Genomic DNA, 22,455 nt, shown 5'->3' on the forward strand with positions numbered 1-22,455 from the left:
TCTGGGTGACATCCCAGACAAGCTGGGATTAGCTCTGCCTAGCCTGCTTGATGGCCCATTAAGGACCATCAGCTATACAATGGACCCATTGAGAGAAGGCAAATATGCCTTGAGACTCAGCAAAGTATGCAGGGACTGGCCCATGTGACTCCAGACTCCATTTTGCTGTAATTTTCCACAGTAAGAACAAAGAGGTGTTCTTACACCTGGAAAAGACTATATAAGGCTGATGCCTCATCTCCATTTTGTCTTCAATCCTGCTTCTTATCTCTGGAGAGACTTTGCTACAAACTGAAGCTCTGAACAAAGGACTGAGGACCCATCCCAGCTGGGGATGTATTCCAGTGACTTGATTTGAACCTGCAGTTTATTCTATCGCTGCTGCAAGCCTGAACCAAGAACTTTGCCATTACTGTATGTAATTGATTCCATTTAACCAATTCCAACTCTCATCTCTATCTTTTTCCTTTTATGAATAAACCTTTAGATTTTAGATTTTAAAGTATTGGCAACAGCGTGATTTGTGGGTAAGATCTGATTTGTATATTGACCTGGGTCTGGGGCTTGGTCCTTTGGGATCAGGAGAACCTTTTTTCTTTTACTTGGGTATTGGTTTTCATAACCATTTGTCCCCATAACAAGTGGTACTGGTGGTGATACTGGGAAACTGGAGTGTCTAAGGGAATTGCTTGTGAGACTTGCGGTTAGCCAGTGGAGTGAGACCGAAGTCCTCTTAGTCTGGCTGGTTTGGTTTGCCTTAGAGGTGGAAAAACCCCAGCCTTGGGCTGTAACTGCCCTGTTTGAGAAATTTGTCCTGAGTTGGCACTCTCAGTTGGGTTCCGCCAGAACCGCATCGTCACACCAGGGCAAGCTGGTAGAGCTCTGGAGTCCTAAGTTGGGGGGAATTGGCTGGATCCTCTCTATTGTTGGTTCATGAGTGGCTGGAGAAACCATTCATGTAACTCAGCTGGGTGTGTCCCTGACTGTGAATCTCTGTGTGAATGCAGGACGTGGAGGGGTCTGCAACTTGTCACATAATCACAGTGTGAGAGGGGAATCAGATTAGTATACCAGAGGAATCAGCAGTACCCCAGTTCCAGGTTGCATTCTGGGGAAGTCCAACACAGTGTTAGGCCCAAAAATATGGAGTATAGAACATTGTTTGGCCAGCTTAGCCAGAGTTAGGCTAACAGTGGTTGCTGGGCCATTCCTGTCTCTCTGTGAAACATGAAGACATGCTTGCTTGGGCTTCAAAGAATGAGATAAGGGGGGGCCGCATCCTTGTACCAGAAGTGCTAGGAACAGTTTGTTTGGACATATGGAAACTTGCAGTCTCCACCCCCTGTTTCTGTTCTTCATCTGTTCTTAACTCCCTCCTTTCTCCTAGTTTCTGGTGCATGACAACAAAGCTCATAAGAAGTTGCTGAGGCATCACAAATTGTTTGTAGTGTCAAAGAAGATAGATATGCATGAATATTAGAAGCTTTCTAACTAATAAAGGGGGGTTGGGTTGTTTTAACTATGACGCGACAGAACTGTCTATATAACCTTACTAGTTATTGTAATCAGGGCTGATTCTCAGTGGAGACGGGCCGCTCTCTATTGTTGTGTGCACTCTTCAATAAAGAGCTTGTATTGGACCTTGCTGGGGTTGCCTGTCTCTCTCTCTGCGGTCAGACAACAAACGGTGCTGTCTGGGTTAAAGTCCCCGACAACAGCGAGCAGTGTGAAATGCAAAACTTCTTGTTCTGAGTGAGATTTCCACATCATACACTGGTGTAGAAATTTTAAGTGAGATTTTAAGTGTGGTGGCTGGAGATCAGTCAAAGAGGTTACCAGTTTGTTATTTTCCATTTGCTTATTTTGGGAAAAGGAAGTAGAGACAGAAAAGCAGCAAGATGAGTGCAACCAGCGAAAGGATTGTGAAATTCAGATTGCAGGCAGAGGCTGCCGGAGAGGAGGCTGAACACAGAAGGGCTATGGAACTAAAACAACAAGAAACTGAGAAGAAAGAGAGAGATCGGAATCACCAATTGCACTTGCTGTTAAAGCAGAACCAGAACCTTCCAACTCCACTGTTCCCATCTCTCCAAAAATCCTCATATGGGAACAGCTGTGTCCTGCATACAATGAAGCAGGGGATATTGCTGAATGCTTCATTACCTTTGAGAGGCTGTGTGAGATTCGTGGTGACCAGAAGATGCCCATTTTAGTTGCTAATTTAACTGCTAAAGCTCTAGATATACTCAATAAAATGCCAATTGATGATGCTTTAGATTATTGTAAATTCAAAGAAATTATTTTGAAACCATTTCAGATTACCCCTGAAACATATAGAGTGAAATTTAGGACTCTTAAGGGGGGTGCTGGTGTGTAATGTGAAATATGTAAAAAAAATGAAAGATTTGATGGGAAAGTGGGTAAGGGGCACCGGTGTTACAAACTTTGAAGGAATCTTTGACCTAGTTGGTCAGGAGCACGTCTTAAACATATGTGAAGATAATTGGAAACAGTGTTTCTGGGACAAAAAGGTGAAAACTGTGGATAGATGGCTTCTCTAGCTGATGATTTTGAGCAGACAGAAGCATCTATTGTGAATAAACTACAGATGGAAAAAACAAAGGAGTCCAGGGCTGCTATCATGGTAATACCACTGATCACCCGAGGGATATATGCCCTGTGCTCAGAGGAAGCAGGCAGCAGGTAGCCCATTGAAATGCTGCCATTCTGAGCACAGAAGCCCCTCAGGTACCTGTTACTTATCATACTAGGTTTGTAAAATTAGCCTCTGCCCAACAGATACGAAGCACTTAATGGCAGGGAACAGCTTGGGTGTGAAAATACAGGGACAGACATTTCTGTGGTTAGGAGGAGTATAGTGCAACAAGGTGACATACTGACAGGAGAGATGGCAGAGATTTTATTTTAGATATTTATTTATTTGGTGGTTACAAAATCCTTGTGCCTTTGGCTAAAGTGCACATAGAAACCAAGAGTTTGGAAGTTGTATGATCGGTGGGGGTAGTAGATGATACTCCTATTGATATGCTAATTGGCAACGATTGTCTCCATGTAGCTCAAGCTGTTAAAGTGTCCGCCAGCAGCAAGAAGGAGCGTTCTGCTGGGACCTCAGATGGAAAGGGGAAAGTCCCAGGAACTGGTAAAGGAAAGAGAGTCTCCTCGATTCCCCTGCAGCAGTGGGGAACTGAATGCTTCCAGGGGTGGCGGTGGTTGAGATCAGCTCCTGCCCTTCAACTGAAGGCAGTGCTGCCTCAGGGAGAAAAATGTCCATGATGCTGCTAAACAAGGGACAAACGCAATGTTAGGGAGTATAGGGAGATGTGTTCCAGAGGGGAGCCCAGTGATAGAATCATAGAAACCACTGAGGAGGTGGGTTTGGGTTCCTTTAACACTGCAGTAGGAAGCAACACCTCAGGAAGGGAGGGGTGTGTGGAGCCTGCCACTGAGACAACTGTCCAGACTGTTAGCTGTGAGCCATTACCAGCTGACGAGGGGATAGTTCCCACTCTAGAGAGCATAGGGGTATGTGTCCTAGAGGGGGGCCCAGAGGAGGAAACTGGGGGAGGAATAGTATCAGGGGGTAGCCGTGTCAGTCTGTATCTACAAAAACAACAAGGAGTCTGGTGGCACCTTAAAGACTAACAGATTTATTTGGGCATAAGGTTTCGTGAGTAAAAACCTCACTTCTTCGGATGCATAGAGTGAAAGTTACAGATGCAGGCATTATATACTGACATATGGAGAGCAGGGAGTTACTTCACAAGTGGGGGAGGAATAGTGGGAGTACAGGAATGTCTCCTCACTGATCACATGGGGAAGGATGCCCAGGACAGAACTGAAGATTCAGCATTTGTGCTCCCAGGCCCCCAACCTGTGGCTCAGGCTTCAGGAGGGAACTGTCTAACTGACCTGCCAGAGGGGAGCACTCACACAACTGGCCTCTCGGGGATAGAAAAGGGGTGAAGGAGGGTACCGCAATCCAGCTCCCGATTTTTGAGGACTTTGTTCCTGACATGCTTGTAAAAACTAACTCTGTCTCTTTCAGACAGGATGCAGGTCCAACTGAATCAATGGTTGTCTGTGGAAATGCTAATGAGCTAACTGACAGAGGGGAGGAGGAAATTCCCTGGGTTAGGAAGACATAGAAAGCAGATTTGAAAAGACCCAGCTCTTGGCCCACAGAACACAAATCACAAACCTCTAGGAGAGGGGAGGGGAAGATCCCAGTGCTGGGAGTGGGGATCACAAGGAAAGTCCAAGGAGGGGTGGATTATTTCCAAGGGCATAACCCTCGGGCTGTGAAACACGTAAAGCCCACTTACATCCTTATCTCATCAGACCCCGGCATACCAAGACCCCAAAGATCGCCTTAGACTGAGATCCCTACTGAAGGGGTGTGATGTTATTGACATTAACTGTGACCATATAGATCATTGTTGCAACCAAGGTCCTATAGTGGTACCAAATTTTGTACAAAGAAGGTCGAGTAAGGTGTCTACAAAAAGGTTGTAATTTGCTGATTATGATTATGCTGTCTGTATGTGTATATCATTTTTGTAGTTGCATATATGAAGATTGGCTATTCTGAGTAAGTGACCAATGAAGACACACTTAACTGACAGTTGATCTTGGGAGACTCCAATCCACATCTGAGGAGCCTTTCTGGGAACGTTCAAGATAGCACGTGAGCAATAGCTGCCGCCTGCAAACTGAGTCATGCATAGACATGTGATTTGCCCATATAACTCCAAACTCCATCTTGCTGCTGTGATTTTCCACATGGCAGAGGATATCAAAGGCCCTGGAATCCCCTCCACTTTGTCTTCAATCCTGCTTCTGACCTCTGGAGGAACTGTGCTTGAAACTGAAGCTCTGAGCAAAGGACTGAACGACCCATCCAGGCTGGGATGTTTGTACTCCAGAGACTTGATTGATTTAAATCAGAAGTAATCCCATCAAGCCTGAACTAAGAACGTTGTAATTGTTGTATGTTGTATGTATTTGATTCCATTTAACCAATTTTAACTCTCATCTATATTTCTTTCTTTTTATAAATAAACCTGTAGATTTTAGATTTTAAAGGATTCACAACATAGTAATTTGTGAGTATGATCTAATTTGTATATTGACCTGGGTCTGGGGTTTGGTCCTTTGGGATTGGGAGAACCTTTTTTCTTTTACTGGGGCATTGCTTTTCATAACCATTCATCCCCATAAGAAGTGGTGCTGGTGGGGATACAAGGGAACGGGAGTATCTGAGGGAATTGTTTGTATGACTTCTGGTTAACCAGTGGGGTAAAACCAACGTCCTCTCTGTTTAGCTGGTTTGGTGCCTTAAAAGTAAAGGACCCCCAGCCTTCGGCTGTGACTTCCCAGCTCTAAGCAATTGGTCCTCAATTGATACTCTCAGTAGTGTCCTGCCAAAGGCCCCCTCATTGCAATGGGATATTGAGGGGAAAGGAAACCCAGTAACTAAACACATGTTAAGGTTCAGGGAGGAGTTGAAAGTCACAATGGGTATTGAACAAATCAAACTGTCCAAGCAGAAGGCATGGTATAATAAAAATACTTGAAAACACCTACCTGTTGTAAAAGATTTGGTGTTATTATTAAATCTCATGATGCAATGTCTGTTGCTAATGGGAAATCTTACAACAAAGGATTTGGTACTGATGGTAAATTGTATGAAAAGGTGTAACATGCATGATTTTAGGGAAAAGCTTTCGGACATGCTACAAGTAGTGAACAAGAAGCCCTATGGGGATACTGCTTCTCAGCTATCACCTGTAAACAGGCTCAAAGCTTGTCACAGTAGGGAAACCATAATAATTCTGGTCTTCTGTGTGGAAGGGGAAACCGAGGCACACCACTGTATGGCATTGATGAATATCTGTATTGAGTTATCACCAGTTAGGAAAGCACAATGGTTGACAATGCTGCACAGATACAAAGAGAGGTTCTCTAATGACCCAGAAAAGGCACACAGAACTTCATAAAAATACATGTGGAGAACACTGCAATGTTTGCAACACTTAGGTGTTGTATGTTCCAAACTTTAAGAAACTGCAGAAAAACCGGAGAGTCTCTGGATTAAGTTTAGAAGTGTGAGCAACAAGGGTGATGTTGTGGTGGGAATCTGCTATAGACCACCAGACCAGGGGGATAAGGTGGACAAGGCTTTCTTCCGGCAACTAGCAGAAGTTACTAGATCGCAGGCCCTGGTTCTCATGGGAGACTTTAATCACCCTGATATCTGCTGGGAGAGCAATACAGCGGTGCACAGACAATCCAGGAAGTTTTTGGAAAGTGTAGGGGACAATTTCCTGGTGCAAGTGCTGAAGGAACCAACTAGGGGCAGAGCTCTTCTAGACCTACTGCTCCCAAACAGGGAAGAATTAGTAGGGGAAGCAAAAGTGGATGGGAACCTGGGAGGCAGTGACCATGAGATGGTCGAGTTCAGGATCCTGACACAAGGAAAAAAGGAGAGCAGCAGAATACGGACCCTGGACTTCAGAAAAGCAGACTTTGACTCCCTCAGGGAACAGATGGGCAGGATCCCCTGGGAGAATAACATGACGGGGAAAGTAGTCCAGGAGAGCTGGCTGTGTTTTAAAGAATCCTTATTGAGGTTGCAGGAAAAAAACATCCCGATGTGTAGAAAGAATAGTAAATATGGCAGACGACCAGCTTGGCTTAACAGTGAAATCCTTGCTGATTTTAAAGGCAAAAAAGAAGCTTACAAGAAGTGGAAGATTGGACAAATGACCAGGGAGGAGTATAAAAATATTGCTCAGGCATGCAGGAGTGAAATCAGGTAGGCCAAATCACACTTGGAGTTACAGCTAGCAAGAGATGCTAAGAGTAATAAGAAGGGTTTCTTCAGGTATGTTAGCAACAAGAAGAAAGTCAAGGAAAGTGTGGGCCTCTTACTGAATGAGGGAGGCAACCTAGTGACCGAGGATGTGGAAAAAGCTAATGTACTCAATGCTTTTTTTGCTTCTGTCTTCACAAACAAGGTCAGCTCCCAGACTGCTGCACTGGGCAGCATAGTATGGGGAGGAGGTGACCAGCCCTCTGTGGAGAAAGAAGTGGTTCGGGACTATTTAGAAAAACTGGATGAGCACAAGTCCATGGGGCCAGATGCTCTGCATCCGAGGGTGCTAAAGGAGTCGGCAGATGTGATTGCAGAGCCATTGGCCATTATCTTTAAAAATTCGTGGTGATCGGGGGAGGTCCCGGATGACTGGAAAAAGGCTAATGTAGTGCCCATCTTTAAAAAAGGGAAGAAGGAGGATCCGGGGAACTACAGGCCAGTCAGCCTCACCTCAGTCCCTGGAAAAATCATGGAGTAGGTCCTCAAGGAATCAATTCTGAAGCACTTAGAGGAGAGGAAAGTGATCAGGAACAGTCAGCATGGATTCACCAAGGGCAAGTCATTCCTGACTAACCTAATTGCCTTCTATGAGGAGATAAGTGGCTCTGTGGATGAGGAGAAAGCAGTGAACGTGTTATTCCTTGACTATAGCAAAGCTTTTGATTTGGTCTCCCACAGCATTCTTGCTGGCAACTTAAAGAAGTATGGGCTGGATGAATGGACTATAAGGTGGATAGAAATCTGGAGAGATCGTCGGGCCCAGTGGGTATTGATCAATGGCTCCATGTCCAGTTGGCAGCCGGTATCAAGCGGAGTGCCCCAAGGGTCGGTCCTGGGGTCGGTTTTGTTCAATATCTTCATGAATGATCTGGAGGATGGCGTGGACTGCACCCTTAGCAAGTTTGCAGATGACACTAAATTGGGAGGAGAGATAGATACGCTGCAGGTAGAGATAGGATACAGAGGGACCTAGACAAATTAGAGGATTGGGCCAAAAGAAACCTGATGAGGTTCAACAAGGACAAGTGCAGAGTCCTGAACTTAGGACGGAAAAATCCCATTCACTGTTACAGACTAGGGACCGAATAGCTAGGAAGCAGTTCTGCAGAAAAGGACCTAGAGGTTACAGTGGACGAGAAGCTGGATATGAGTCAACAGTGTACCCTTGTTGCCAAGAAGGCTAATGGTATTTTGGGCTGTATAAGTAGGGGCATTGCCAGCAGATCGAGGGACGTGATCATTCCCCTCTATTCGACATTGGTGAGGCCTCATCTGAAGTACTGTGTCCAGTTTGGGGTCCCACACTTCAAGAAGGATGTGGAAAAATTGGAAAGAGAGCAGCAGAGGGCAACAAAAATGATCAGGGGGCTGGAGCACATGACTTATGAGGAGAGGCTGAGGGAACTAGGTTTGTTTAGTCTGCGGAAGAGAAGAATGAGGGGGGATTTGATAGCTGCTTTCAACTACCTGAAAGGGGGTTCCAAAGAGGATGGATCTAGATTGTTCTCAGTGGTACCAGAGGACAGAACAAGGAGTAATGGTCTCAAGTTGCAGTGGGAGAGGTTTAGGTTGGATATTAGGAAATCTTTTTCATTAGGAGGGTGGTGAAGCACTGGAATGGGTTACCTAGAGAGGTGGTGGAATCTCCTTCCTTAGAGGTTTTTAAGGTCAGGCTTGACAAAGCCCTGGCTGGGATGATTTAATTGGGAATTGGTCCTGCTTTGAGCAGGAGGTTGGACTAGATGACCTCCTGAGGTCCGTTTCAACCCTGATATTCTATGATTCTATGATTCTAGGGCCTTGTGCACACTCCCTCCAAATTAGTCAGTAATTAACACTCCTGCAGTAAACTAAGTAGGGAGATGTGACATTCTGCGCCCCAAAACAACTCCCTGGCACTCCCATATATACCCAGATGATATGATTATGATATATTTTATACAAAGTGTGTCAGGTAAGGTATCAATGAAAAAGTTATGATTTGTGAATATGATTACCCTCTTTGTATGCATGTATCATTTTTGTACCTAAAGTTCTGAAACCGTGCAAGGGCACGTGACCAGCTCATGTGACACTGGATTCCATTTGTGCCTGTACTTTTCCACTAACTATACAGGGGGCTTTTGCTTGGAAAATTTAAGTTCCCTCCACATGGAAGAAGCCATAAAAGTGAACATAAAAAATCACTTGGCCTCACTCCCCCCCATAACTCAACACCTGGACAAACCTTAGGGACAAGGACCAAACTGGGGATTTGGTCCCAGGCTGAAGGGATTTCTAGCCTTTGTATGGAAGGCAGGTGGACTGTTTGTACCATCAGGGTGACACACTGCATAGTTCAAATTCTGTCTAGTTTCTAGAACTCAGATAGTCATTTTGCTTTATTTCTTTGGTAATCTACTTTGATCTGTACACTTATTCCTTATAATCACTTAAAATCTATCCTTCTGTAGTTTAATAAATCGGTTTTATATTTTTTTACCTAATACAGTGTGTTGTTTGAAATGCAAAAGGGAAACCTGCTCAGGAACAGGGGCTGGTGCATTGTCCTCTCCACATGGAGGGAGGGACAGACTGGGTAAAAACTTACACTCGCCAGGCTTCTGACCAGGCTTAGACGGTACAGCTCTGGGGTCCTAGGCTGGGGAGCTGGGGTGGGGGGGGAATTGGCTGAAGCCTCTCTATTGTTGGCTCATGAGTGCCTAGTAAAAGCATTCATGTAACTGCAGCTGGGTGCGTCCCTGGCTGTGTCTGGCTGTGGAAGTGTAAAACCTGGAGACGATTGCAGCTTGTCACAGCTTCACAGTGTAAGGGGGAGCCCAGGTTGGTATGCCAGAGGGCTCAGCAGTACCCCCTTTCCAGGTTGCATCCTGAACAAGTCTGTCACATCCACCTAATGAACAGGCCCTGCTAGACCGTGACCCCATTTCCTTCTTGTCATGCGCTCCGTTACTAACGGAGAGACCGTGGTTACAGCAGGGAAATCAGGACTCTTTTCCAGGTGTTTTGAAGATCCATCAATGAAAGGTGCTAAACAATATGATGATAGTTACTGATGAGAATTATTGACTTCTGATCCCTTAGCGATAGCCCCGTGTGCCTGCAGAAAGTGTTTGTGTCTCCCCACAGTCACCTTTCTCCAAATATCTCTGTCTACTATCTACCAATTAATACTGGGTATTTACAGGGTCTCAGACTATCATGCCTAGTTTTCTTACTAATCCAACTACTTTTTAACTATACACAAATGTACAGAGCAGTCAATTCCTCTCTGACTCAGCGGAGAGCCAAGGGTTCTCATCTCCTTTGGGAAGGTCCCTTAATTACTGTTTACTCCTGAAGCTGGATAAATAGCACAGAAGCACAAACATTGAAAGAGAGACATTGGCTAGAGAGTCTCCGGTCTCCAGCCTGTTTCCATTCAGATGCTGTTTCCCCCCTAGAAGTTGAGCGAACCCCCCTGGGATTGCACACAGCTATATTATAAATGGTGCACACCCCTCTGTCGGCTCTCAGTGTGGGATGCTGCTGCAGATGCTGGGGTGAGAGAGGTGTGGGAAACGGCTGCCTGTGAGGGATTCCCAGAGGAGACACGTGTGTCTCAGAATTCACAGGTACCCATCTGTCATAAACATACAGCTAAGGGTAGCATAAAATCCCTTTTTACGCTGTAAAGGATTAATTCCTCCTTTACCTGTAAAGGGTTAAGAAGCTTAGATAACCTGGGTGGCACCTGACCAAAAGGACCAATAAGGGGAGAAGTTTTTCTGTCTGTGTCTCTCGGAGCCAGCCAGGAAACAGGACAGAGGAAAATATATCTGAACTAAGCATCTAGTCTTGCAGAAATAGTTAGTAATAGCAGAAAAGAAATGCATTAGATTACCTTTTGTTTTAGCTTGTGAATTTTCCCTGTGCTAAGAGGGAGGTTAATCCCTGTTTTTATAACTTTAAGGTTTTGTTATTCTGTAAAGTACTTACCATCCTTATTTTAGAGGGGTGATACTTTTACCTTTTCTTTAATTAAAATTCTTCTTTTAAGAACCTGATTGATTTTTCATTGTTCTTAAGATCCTAGGATTTGGGTCTGTGTTCACCTGTACCAGTTGGTGAGGATATTATTCTCAAGCCTCCCCAGGAAAGGGAGTGTAGGGGTTTGGGGGGATATTTGGGGAAGGTAGGGCTCCAAGTGGCCCTCCCTGAATATTTGTTTAAATCAATTGGTGGTGGCAGCATACTGTTCAAGGTGGAATTTGTGCCTGGGGAAAGTTTTTAACCGAAGCTAGTAAAAATAAACTTAGGGGGTCTTTCATGCAGGTCCCCACATCTGTACCCCAGAGTTTAGAATGGGGAAGGAACCCTGACACCATCTCTTGCTGAGGAGCTTACCTGCTGGACAAACCCAGTGCAAGGAGAGAGTGATGGGATAGAGAATAGGTCTGTGGTCCTTTCCACTCTGCACAGTCATTAAACATGCCAGGGCCCTTGCCAGAGGGGATGTGTTTGCTCCGATATCACTGGCCAAAATGTCCCTCTTTGCTCTGCCCCTGGCTGATGGCCTCCAGCCCCGAGGTGGCTGCATTTCAGTGGCACAGGGGATCCTTCAGGATGAAAGGCGTTAGTAGATGGACAATACAAGGTAAAATTCTGAGGCTGTGGCCCGTAAGTTCTCAGGCCCCAAGAGAATTTGGCTGAACTGTTATGCCTGAAAGTTTAAAAACAATTCAGCCAGAAGCAGACAGCCAGTGCGGGAAATTTCAGTGCAAACGGTTAAAGTTTGGCAAACTTATAAGCAACTGAAAATGACGTCTCTTAATTGAAGGTGACAGACAGCTGTAAGGATATAGATATTCAGGCCTGTCTGCAAAGGCCTATACTTTAAGAATTTAGGTGTATTCTTATCACTTAGCTAGTTATAATCTATCTGCCCGTTTATAGGCCTTCTCTCACTATGATACTCTAAGGCATTGGTCCCCAAACTTTTTTGTCTGGCGGGCGGCAGAGGTCAAGCCACGGAGGACCATGGCAGCGGAGGAGCAGCCACCGAAATGCCGCTGTCAAGTGGCAACGTCAATAGGTGTCACCACCAAAATGCAGCCTACAAGCAGTGTCATCCAGAGGCATCGCCGCCGAAATGCCGGCTAAAATATGGTTTGCATTCCATCCCTTGGATCATCTTTGTCGCTCAACTCTGGATCCTTTCCAGTTTCTCTACATCCTTTCCAGACAGCGGTGACAAAAGCACACAGCTCTCCAGCTGAGAACTAACCAGCGCTAAGTAGAGTGGTACTATCACCTACCATGACTTGCGCACTAGGCATCTGTTAATGCAACCCAAAATTGCATTTCCAACAGCAAAAGAATGCACACCCCTGAGAGCTGTCGCTATATCAACCTTACCCCGGTTTAAACAGCATGAGGTCGATAGAACAATTCTTCTATCGACCTTGCTACCACCTCTCGGGGAGGTGAATTACCTACGCTGATGGGAGAACCCCTGCCGTCGCTGTAAGTAGTGTCTACACTTAAGCGCTTTGCAGCGCCGCTGTAGTGTTTTAAGTGTAGACAAGCCCTCAAGCAGATCTTCCACAAAAGCATCCAGTCTGGATCTGCAGACATAGGGAGTTGGAGAATCATTGTTGTGTTTTTTTTCCTGCACCCTCTCCAATTTTTCAACATCCTTTTTGAAATGTGAACACCAGAATTGATGCAGTTGGTTTCATCAATGCCATGTGCAGAAGTAAAATCCTTCCCCTGCTCCAATGCACTACTCCCCTGATTATGCATCCAAGGATCGCATTAGCCCTTTTGGCCACAGCATCACACTGGGAGCTTACGATGAGTTAGTTGTCCACAATGACTCCTAAATCCTTTTCAGGGTCCTTGTGTTCCATAATACAGTGCCCTAGCCTGAGGGTGGGGCCTGCATTCCCTGTTCTGAGCGGACCACTTTCCTTTTGATTGTATTAAAACATTTTGTTTGCATGGGCCCAGCTCAATAAATGCTCCAGACCAATTGTTATGTCTGCCCTGGCCACCTCATTGTAACCACTCTGCCAATCTTGGGTTCATCTGCAAATTTTACTTCCAATGATTTTCTATTTGCTTCCAGATCATTGATGAAAATATTGAATAGCATCTGGCCTAGGATTGATCCCTGCAGAACCCCACTAGAAACACCCCCATTTACTGACAGTGGCCCATTGACAACTGCTTTCTGAGGGAATTAGTCCTTTTGAAGGATATCTGTATAAAGCTATTACTGGTTGGAAACTGTTCTCTGTTTGTTCATTTTAGATAGCCAGCTTTTAGTCCATTTAACATTTAACAAAATCTACTGATATTGTAGAGTGTTCATTTTTAAATCAAATGTCTCACAGAAATTGAAGTCTATTGCTTCTGTTTGGTTCCCTTGGTCCACCAAACGTGTGCTCTCACGAAAGGATGAAATCGTCTTTATTTGACAAGACCTGTTTTCCATAAACCATGTTTTTGACCAGCATTAATTATACTCCTAGACTTTTTTTTTTAATATATCCCATATCAGCTTTTCCATTGTTTCCTGACTGCCTCCTTCGGTTCCGAATGAGATGTGTGGTTGATTGGTCAGTTCGTAACTCTGGTGTTTGTAATTCTAAGGTTCTACTCTAGATACTGGTTAACATGCTCCTTGACTGCTAATAGACGGGAAAGGGTTTCACTACCACGTATGATATGAGTACCTCATACTGCTTCTTTCCAAATGCAAAACATAAATATTTCTTGAACACATCGACCTTTTCTGCAAGATTAACAGGTTTCCTTTCTCCCTTTAGGTATTAGCCTTTACCTTTTCTAGGATTTCTTTTGTTCTTAATATACTTAATAACCTCCTTTTTGTTCTCCTTAGCCCTACAAAGCATGGATTTCCCCCTAATGTCTGTAATGTCCTGCATCAATTTTCATAACTTCCAGTTTGTATTGCTTGCCAATTATTTTCCCTTTTTCCCATTTGTTATATGTTGCTTTTCCCCCCTTAATTCATTCCTTCATTTTCCTACTGAACTGGGTTTTTAATCAAAGTTGTCCACTTCCTTGATTGTGGAATCGTGGCTTTTTAGCTCTTTAATAAACTCTTCTTAAAGAATTCCCATTTTTCATTCCCATTTTTCTGTCTAAATTTTTCCTCCCAATCAGTTTTGCTGATAATTTGCCTCAGCTTTGGGGAATTAGTCCTTTTGAAAGGTATCTGTAGGTAGCTATTACTGGTTGGGAACTGTTCTCTGTTTGTCCATTTTAATGTAATCAGTTCCATTCTTTTATTTTGTTCTCCTCTATCCTATGCCCCCTTATTTGTCTCTTCTCTACACTAAACAGTCCCAGATTTTCAGTCTGTCCGCATATGGCAGCCTCCCCCATTCTCATAGCCTGTCTCAGAAAACCCATTTCTAGTGGCTATATCCTTTATAGAGGCTGAGTGACCAAAACTGAGCGCATCTCCAGAGCAGGAAATTCTCCATCCCATTCCTTAGGCACTAGAACATTGTCTTTGTTGAGGCCACTAGTGCAAATGAGCAGGTGTTTCCATGGAGCTGCTATCAGTGACATCCAAGACTTTTCCCTGAGGTGTGTTCTAGTTGGGATGTTTCCTCCGGCACATGTCTTGCTAAAGGTTTTTTTCCCCCACTCTCAGATTTTCAGTAACTAGGTGAATGGAGACTCCCTACAGCATGGCTCTGTAGCCTGGCTTTCATTGCATTGAGGCCATGTCTACATTGGAAGATTTTTTTCACTGAAAGTTTATTCAATGACCAAAAAGCCTTTAAAGAAAACTATTGTTGCACGTTCACACTGTCTTTCTCTTTTGGCATAGCGCATCCACATGCGGGACCATTGCAGCAACAGTGAGACTAATGCACTGTGGGTAACTATCCCACAGTTCAGGTCTGCATCTTGTGCTGATAGGTGTTGTGGGAAGGCAGAGTGGATCATGGCACATCATGGCTCTGGGCTCAATGTCCCATGATGTCCCTTTCCGTCCCAGCATTCCATGTGCTTCCGTCTCCAGTTCGCAGCATTTTTCAACGTCCCTTGTTTTCTGCTCAGCCCACCACCTCTATCTGCAGGAACGGATCCCGCACTGCTCTGCTAGCTGTCAGTAGCACATCGCGAATGGCAGTGGAATCAATCTTGAAGTTGTGAAGGCAGCGGGAGTCACAGCTGCCTGACATGGTGTCTCACATGGATAACAGCAGCATTAGATTGCTTTTGGGATTCACAGAAGAGCTGAGCATGGTGGAACGTCGCTTTGGGGCTCGAGAAACTAGCACTGAGTGATGGAATCGCATCGTTATGCAGGTCTGAGATGACCGGCAGTGGCTGCAGAACTTTTGGATGTGGAAAGCCACCTTCCTGGAACAGTGTACTGAGCTCCCACCAGCCCTGTGGCACAAGGACACCCAAATGAGAGCTGCGCTGTCAGTGGAGAAGCGCTTGGCGATCACATTGTGGAAGCTGGCGACTCCAGGCTGCTACTGGTCGGTCGCAAATCACTTTGGAGTTGGGAGGTCGACCGTTGGGGCTGCATTAATGCAAGTGTTCAGGCCATTAATCACATCCTTCTGTGCAAGACCGTAACTCTTGGCAACGTGCGTGATATTGTGGATGGCTTTGCAGAAATGGGTTTCCCCAACTGTGGAGGGGCGATAGATAGCACACATATTCCAATTTTGCCACCGGATGCCTTTTGATGAAATATATCAATCAGAAGGGCTACTTCTCCATGGTGGATCACTGTGGGCGTTTCATTGACATCAGTGTAGGGTGATCCAGGAAAGTGAATGACGCAGGAATCTTTAGGAACATCGGCCTTTACAGAAAGCTGAAAGCAGGGACTTTCTTTCCAGACCAGAAGATCCCCACAGGGGATGTTGAAATGCTCATAATAATCCTGGGAGACCTGGCATACTCCTCAATGGCAGGGTTCATGAAGCCGTACATGGGAAACCTGGAGAGCAATAAGGAGCATTTCAACAATAGGCTGAGTAGGAGCAGGATGACCGTGGAATGTGCATTTGGCAGACTAAAAGTGGGCCGGCGATGCCTTTTTGACAGGTTAGATCTCAATGAAGAAAATATTCCCATGGTTGTAGCCGTGTGTTGCACGTTGTATAATAATTGTGAAGGAAAGGGTGAAACGTTTGCTCAGGGCTGCACTGCTGAGACGGAACACGTGGCTGCTGATTTTGAGCAGCCAGATACCAAGACTATCAGAGGGCACAATGGGGGCAATTCAAATCAGGAAGGCTTTGCAGCAACACTGTGAAAATGAGAACGAGTAATGTTTGTTGCTATGCTTGGGATTGTAATGCGTAATGAAGTCCAGTTTTGGTAGGGTAGGAAGCAGTTGTGATTGTTCAGGCCCAGGGTTCAATGTAAGGAAATGATAAAACTGTCTGCTACTTTGCTTTCTGCTATCATAACTTCAACGGAAACAAATAAAGACTGATCAATAGTCAAATAACTGCTTTTATTGCCAAAAAGCCCACAATACCATGCATGCACACAGCTGAACGTAAGTCCAGTTTTCATTTGAAAAGGTGTCTGCGGAGGTGGAGTGAACGGTAAAGTGAGGAGTCCCAGAAATCGGAAGGGAATGTGCGGGTGGAGTTTGGGGAGGACATGGGAAAGAGTTCTGAATGTGCTGAAGAGGAGGGCGGGAATCCATCTGCTCAGTCTGGAGTATCAAGAGGGACTGCAGCATGTTGGTTTGCTGCTCCAATACTTTTATCAGCCTCTCCATTGCATCCCTAGTGGATGCCTCATTTTCTATTCTTTCCTGTTTGTTGCTTTCCCTCCACTGCCTGCAGTCCGTCTTGTCTGCAGCAGAGTACTGCAGCACCTCCCAGAACATATCTTCCTTGCTCCGTCTTGGGCACTTTCTTATCTGGCAGAGACGCTTGGCTGGAGTGGACGGGATGTCTCCTTTTAAGGACATATCTGGAGAAGCACAAGAAGCAATAAAGAGAAGCATTATTGTTAACTAGACATACAGCATTGAAAAACTACATTAAAATACACTGCTGGTAACACAACAGTCACTTTCCAGCTAAACCTTGAGAAGCACACATGCCAGCAAACACTGGAAATATGGTGAGTGTTCCCATGGGTAGGGGACCTTAGGTGTGGGAGAAAAGCAATGGGCCAATTACAGTGATAAAATCAAGCACGGTGTCTACACTGGCACTTCGGCGACGAAAATTTTGCCTAAAAAGCCTTACAAGTCTCGTCAAGGTGCCTTTATTACGTCAGTGAAACTGAGGAGTTCCATCATCGAAAGTAGCTGTGTAATCTTTACACCTCCACTAGTTCATCACCAAATCTTGCCTTTTGGCGAAAAAATTTGGTAGTGTAGACAAGGCCTAGAGAACAATAAGAGATAATCAGTATACACTCGTCTTTCCTGTTGGTGCCTCCTAAGATTTCCCACACCATGACGTGTAGGAATTATTGACACAGGGAGCACCAAAAAATATGGAATTGGCATTAGGAGGGTCAGGTGTTCTTAATTCATTCATCTGAATGATGAAAATGTCATTTTTCAGTGTGTGAAGAGCGACCAATCTGTTTCATCCATGAGACCACCCTCCAGTAGTGCATGAAGTGTCTCATATTAACATTTTCTCTCCATCCAGGTATTTGTCCTGCAACATCATCCTAGACCCTGGGCACATACAGGAAGTCAGGGGAACGTACGGCACATGCAGGAAATATCGTTCTGCCTCAGGGTTGGACAACTTCTCTTCTACTCCATGTCAGATTCCAACTCAACCGAGTTCACAAACCCCACCACCTTTATCCTGCAGGGCATTCCTGGCCTGGAGGCAGCCCATGTCTGGATCTCCATCCCCTTCTGCACCATGTATGCCATAGCCATCTTGGGGAACTTCACCATCCTGTTCATCGTGAAGAGGGAGCCGAGCCTCCATTTGCCCATGTACTATTTCCTCTGCATGCTGGCCATCACCGACCTGGTCCTGTCTACATCCATCCTCCCCAAAATGCTGAGCATCTTCTGGTTCTATTCCAGGGAGATCAATTTCAGTGCATGCCTCACCCAGATGTACTTCATTCTCAGCTTCTTTGTGATAGAGTCTGGGATCCTTGTGGCCATGGCTTTTGATCGCTACGTAGCCATCTGCGATCCCCTGAGACATTCCACCATCCTGACAAACCCTGTGGTTGCCAAAATTGGCCTGACCCTGGTGCTGCGGGGTGTCATGCTTGTACTGCCCTATCCTTTCCTGGCGAGGAGATGGCCATATTGCAGAACCAACATCATTCCAAATACGTACTGTGAGCACATAGCTGTGGTGAAGCTGGCCTGCGCCGACATCAGCCTCAGTAGTTACTACAGCCTCTCTGTGGCATTCTTGGTTATCGGTATGGATGTGTTTTTTATCGTTGTGTCCTATACCCAGATCCTCAGGGCCATCTTCAGCCTCCCAACAAAGGATGCCCGGCTCAAGACTTTTGGGACCTGCGGCTCCCACCTCTGTGTCATCTTAGCCTTTTACATTCCACATCTCTTCGCCACCCTCACACAACGGTTTGGGCACAATGTGGCCCTGCATTTGCGCGTTCTCATGGCAAACATGTACCTCCTGGTGCCCCCCATGCTAAACCCCATCATCTATGGGGCGAAGACCCAACAGATCTGGGATAGGCTGCTCCAACTCTTTACTCATAAAGGGACGTAAAGTTTTCTCCTGGTGCTCTGGCTCTCAGACTGAGCTCTAGGCAGAGCTGGCTGGTGACATGGTGCTGGGCCCTCACCCCTCAATCACTAATTGGCCAGTAAAAGAGACTTTAAACTCTTTCCTGACCTTACTGTGCTGTGTAAGCATCACAAATTGGGGAATCTGTCTATGTACAACTCATAGGGTTGCCACCTTTCTAATTGCTGATAACTGGAATCCTGAGGCCCCATCTCTCTGCCCAGCCTCTTCCCCCAGGTTCCGCAACTGCTCTGCCTCTTCCCTTCAAAGCCCCGCCCCTCACTCACTCCTCTCCTCCCCACTCCCGTCACTCTCTGGATCATCCCTGTGGCACTCTGCACTCCAAAGCACCCCATATTTACCACGGTTATGTAATTATGGTATGTTTTGTACAAACTAGGCCCTGTGACGTATCACTGTAAAAGTCTTAATCTGCTAAACGTTGTTATATATGTGAAGCTATGAAATCTTGCTCTGTGTGTGTTACAAAGTGCGATGTGAGGCTGGAAACACCCAAGTCCAGCCTTTCAGGTATGTCAAAGGAGTAGCCAGACAATGTTAATTGCTGTTGTCAACACCCATCCAGGGAAGAATCCAGTAGCACTGCAACTCTGTATAAGAAAACCTCCTTGGAGGGAGTACGGAGACGATGGAGAATGTTTGGCCAATGGGGGCACCACCCGCCCCACTTCACATGCACAGACTTTCCAGCAAGCTGGAAGAAACTATAAAAGATGGGGAGTGACATCATCACTTGTCTTCACTCCCCCACAACTCAGCACCTGCAAGAAGCTCAGGAAGACAAAGGACTTTGAATGGGGGAGGGGAACCCAGGCTGCAAAGCAGATGCAGCCTGTGCCTCAACACTCTGTAAGCCTGCTTATATCATCAGTCAGGGTGAGCTATTGCTAATTCAAATCCTATCTAGTGTGTACAAGTCTTAGACTGCAAATCTTTTTGATTTCCTAGGTCATCTGCTTTGATCAGTTTGTTGTATCTTATAATCACTTAACATCTATCCTTCTGTAGTTAATAAACCTCGTATTATCTTAACCAGTGTGTTTTTCAGTGAAGTGTTTGGAAATCTTAGCTCTGTTAATAAAGGATGGTGAATATCTTCCCTCCATCGAGGGGGGAGAGGACTATTTAATGAGTTTACACTGTACAGATCGCTGTGCAGTGCAAGGTGGTCTAAATCTGGGTTTACGCTCCAGTAGGTGTGCAAGGCTGGGGAGCTGGGAATTTGGCTGATGCCTCCATTGTTGGTCCATGAGTGGCTTAGGTAAAGTACTCAGGTAACCTAGTTGGGTGTGTGGCGCCACGTGCTGTCGTGTTGGGTGATAACAGGGCCCAGAGGGGCTGGCTGTGTGGCACCAGCAGAGCAGGGGGAGAGGCCAACCCAGCTGAACGGTTTGGGGGCACAGCGGTTCCAACAGCTTCCAGGCTTCACTCTGTGGGTACACCCCATCACAATCTCCACCCCCTCCCCCCCCCGCCTCGCTGGGCTCCCTCTGCTCCGGGGCTGGGATGGGAGCTGCTGCAGCCTGACAAGGAGCCTGCCTGTGGGTAGGAGGCAGCCCCAGTTAATGACTCAATGCCTCCCTCCACCCTGAAGTAATCGGACATCATTATATGTAGAGATATGAATAGAAAGCTTAAGTCAGTTTCAAGGTAGAGATGGTGACCTTTAGAGTTGCAAAGAGTTATTTCAGAATTAATCCTTAGGGTGCAGTCCAATGTCCAATATCAGGGTGATCCAGAATGGAACTGGAGACCTCAGACTTGAGACTTGTGCTTCTCCCGATGAACCTTAATCAGATTTGAGATGACAGGATCAGGACCCAAGTGTTCTTTCATAGACCACTGGCAGGCTATGATAATGAAGAATAATTGCTTTGAAGTAGAATTACCTATTTCTTATATATACAGGAGTCTGGTAGAGGACAAATATACTGGCCACTGGATGAGTAGTTTTCTGTTCCCTGAGTGACCATAGTAGGGGCTGCACTAGAGTAATCAGGAACCTGCTAGAACCAGTTAAGGCAGGCAGGCTAATTAGGACACCTTGAGCTAATTAAAAAGAAGTTGCTAGAATCAATTAAGGCAGGCTAATCAGGGCACCTGGGTTTTAAAAGGAGCTCACTTCAGTTTGTGGTGTGAGTGTGAGGAGCTGGGATCAAGAGGCGCAAGGAGCTGAGAGTGTGTGCTGCTGGAGGACTGAGGAGCACAAGTATTATCCGACACCAGGAGGAAGGTCCTGTGGTGAGAATAAGGAAGGTGTTTGGAGGAGGCCATGGGGAAGTAGCCCAGGGAGTTGTAGCTGTCATGCAGCTGTTATAGGAGGCACTATAGACAGCTGCAGTCCACAGGGCCCTGGGCTGGAACCCAGAGAAGAGGGTGGGCCCGGGTTCCCCCCAAACCTCCCAATTGACCTGGACTCTTGGTTCTTCCAGAGGGGAAGGTCTCTGGGCTGTTCCCCAACCCACATGGTGAATCTCTGAGGCAAGATAATCCGCCAATAAGCGCCGGACCCACCAAGATAGAGGAGGAACTTTGTCACAACAGGTAACTCTTCCATTAATCTGCATAAGGTAATTATCCATTAAGCAGTTCATAGGTAGTTTACTACAAACCTCAGAGAGAAGTAGAGACAATGAGATTATTATACCCAAGTTTAATTTAAATGTTAATATTTTCTTTGAATCAACAGATATACCAATAGACAGGGACCATCTGTTTACATGGTTAACATCTAACACAATATAAGTAAACACATACAATTGGCATTACCTCTGATTCTCTAACAATACCGGTTTGCATTTCAAAGCTATAGTCCATTTACCATGGCTATGTTGTTACTTATAGGGAATGGCCCTAATTATCATTTATATACTTCTCTAATATGTCTTGAAAAGGTTGAATTTAGGTCAATTTGGGTCAATTAGCCTGCTAGTTGCACAACCCTTTCTGACCCTGTGTCACACCTATTAACTCATGTTTGACTGTATGAACCATCTCTATCCTTATGTCTTTGGGCTTTTACTCTTCGGACAGGCTCCTTGTGCTCAGAGGCAGGAAGCTAGGGCGGACAGAAGAAAGGGGTAACTGCATTCTAGATAAAGCCAGTTTTCTCCAGCTTCTCTGCTGAGGGGTGGGCTTGGAAGGAATGGAACCTCCCCAGAAGAGGGAACAGAGAGAGGAGGGGTTAGTCCAGCCCTTTAAAAACATAGAGACTGGATGAGACAGAAGAAGCTGGGGCAGGAGAGAGGCACAAGGACGGCAGAGGGGACTCTTTGGTTGCAGAGCTGTGGCTGCAGCAGAGAGACAGACTCCAGATGGAGGAGAAGCCAGGAGTTGCAGGAGGTGGCTCCTGGACACCTTAGAGGTCTCTGACCAGATCCCAAAGAACACTCCAGGGCAGTAAGGACACTGAAGCAGGGAATGGTGGGCAGGTGTTGTATTGTGTTTAAATGGATCTTGTGCTCTCTAAAGTAGAGGAATTGATTTACAACTCCTTTTGCAAGACCTGGGGCTGTTTGCTTTAACGATCCTGTGCCCAAAAAGAGAGAAACTGGAAACAGTGTGCCCAATGAGGAGCTCTCAGAAGGGTGTGTTGAAGCAATTGGAGAGACTGGGAGCCAAGCCAGAACTAGTCTTAGGTCCCTGGAGCTTGGCGTGTAGGTCTCTGCTCCCAGAGGGAGGTGCTAGAATGGAAGCTCCACCCTGAGGCCTTGGCTACACTTACCCGGTAGTTCGGCGGCGAGCGATCGAACTTCTGGGTTCGACTTATCGCGTCTAGTCTGGACG

General features: G+C 45.8%; 1 protein-coding gene across 1 annotated transcript; it reads left to right on the forward strand.

The window, feature by feature from the left end:
- The first annotated feature begins 17,631 nt into the window (after nucleotides 1-17,631).
- On the forward strand, nucleotides 17,632-18,630 carry LOC101932687 (olfactory receptor 52R1-like). The gene has a single exon (XM_024114685.2). The coding sequence runs from the start codon at nucleotides 17,632-17,634 to the stop codon at nucleotides 18,628-18,630; it is 999 nt and encodes a 332-aa protein (XP_023970453.2).
- The last annotated feature ends 3,825 nt before the right edge of the window (nucleotides 18,631-22,455 follow it).

The sequence above is a fragment of the Chrysemys picta genome, chromosome 1 (assembly GCF_011386835.1).
Source record: "Chrysemys picta bellii isolate R12L10 chromosome 1, ASM1138683v2, whole genome shotgun sequence".
Classification (NCBI taxonomy): domain Eukaryota; kingdom Metazoa; phylum Chordata; order Testudines; family Emydidae; genus Chrysemys; species Chrysemys picta.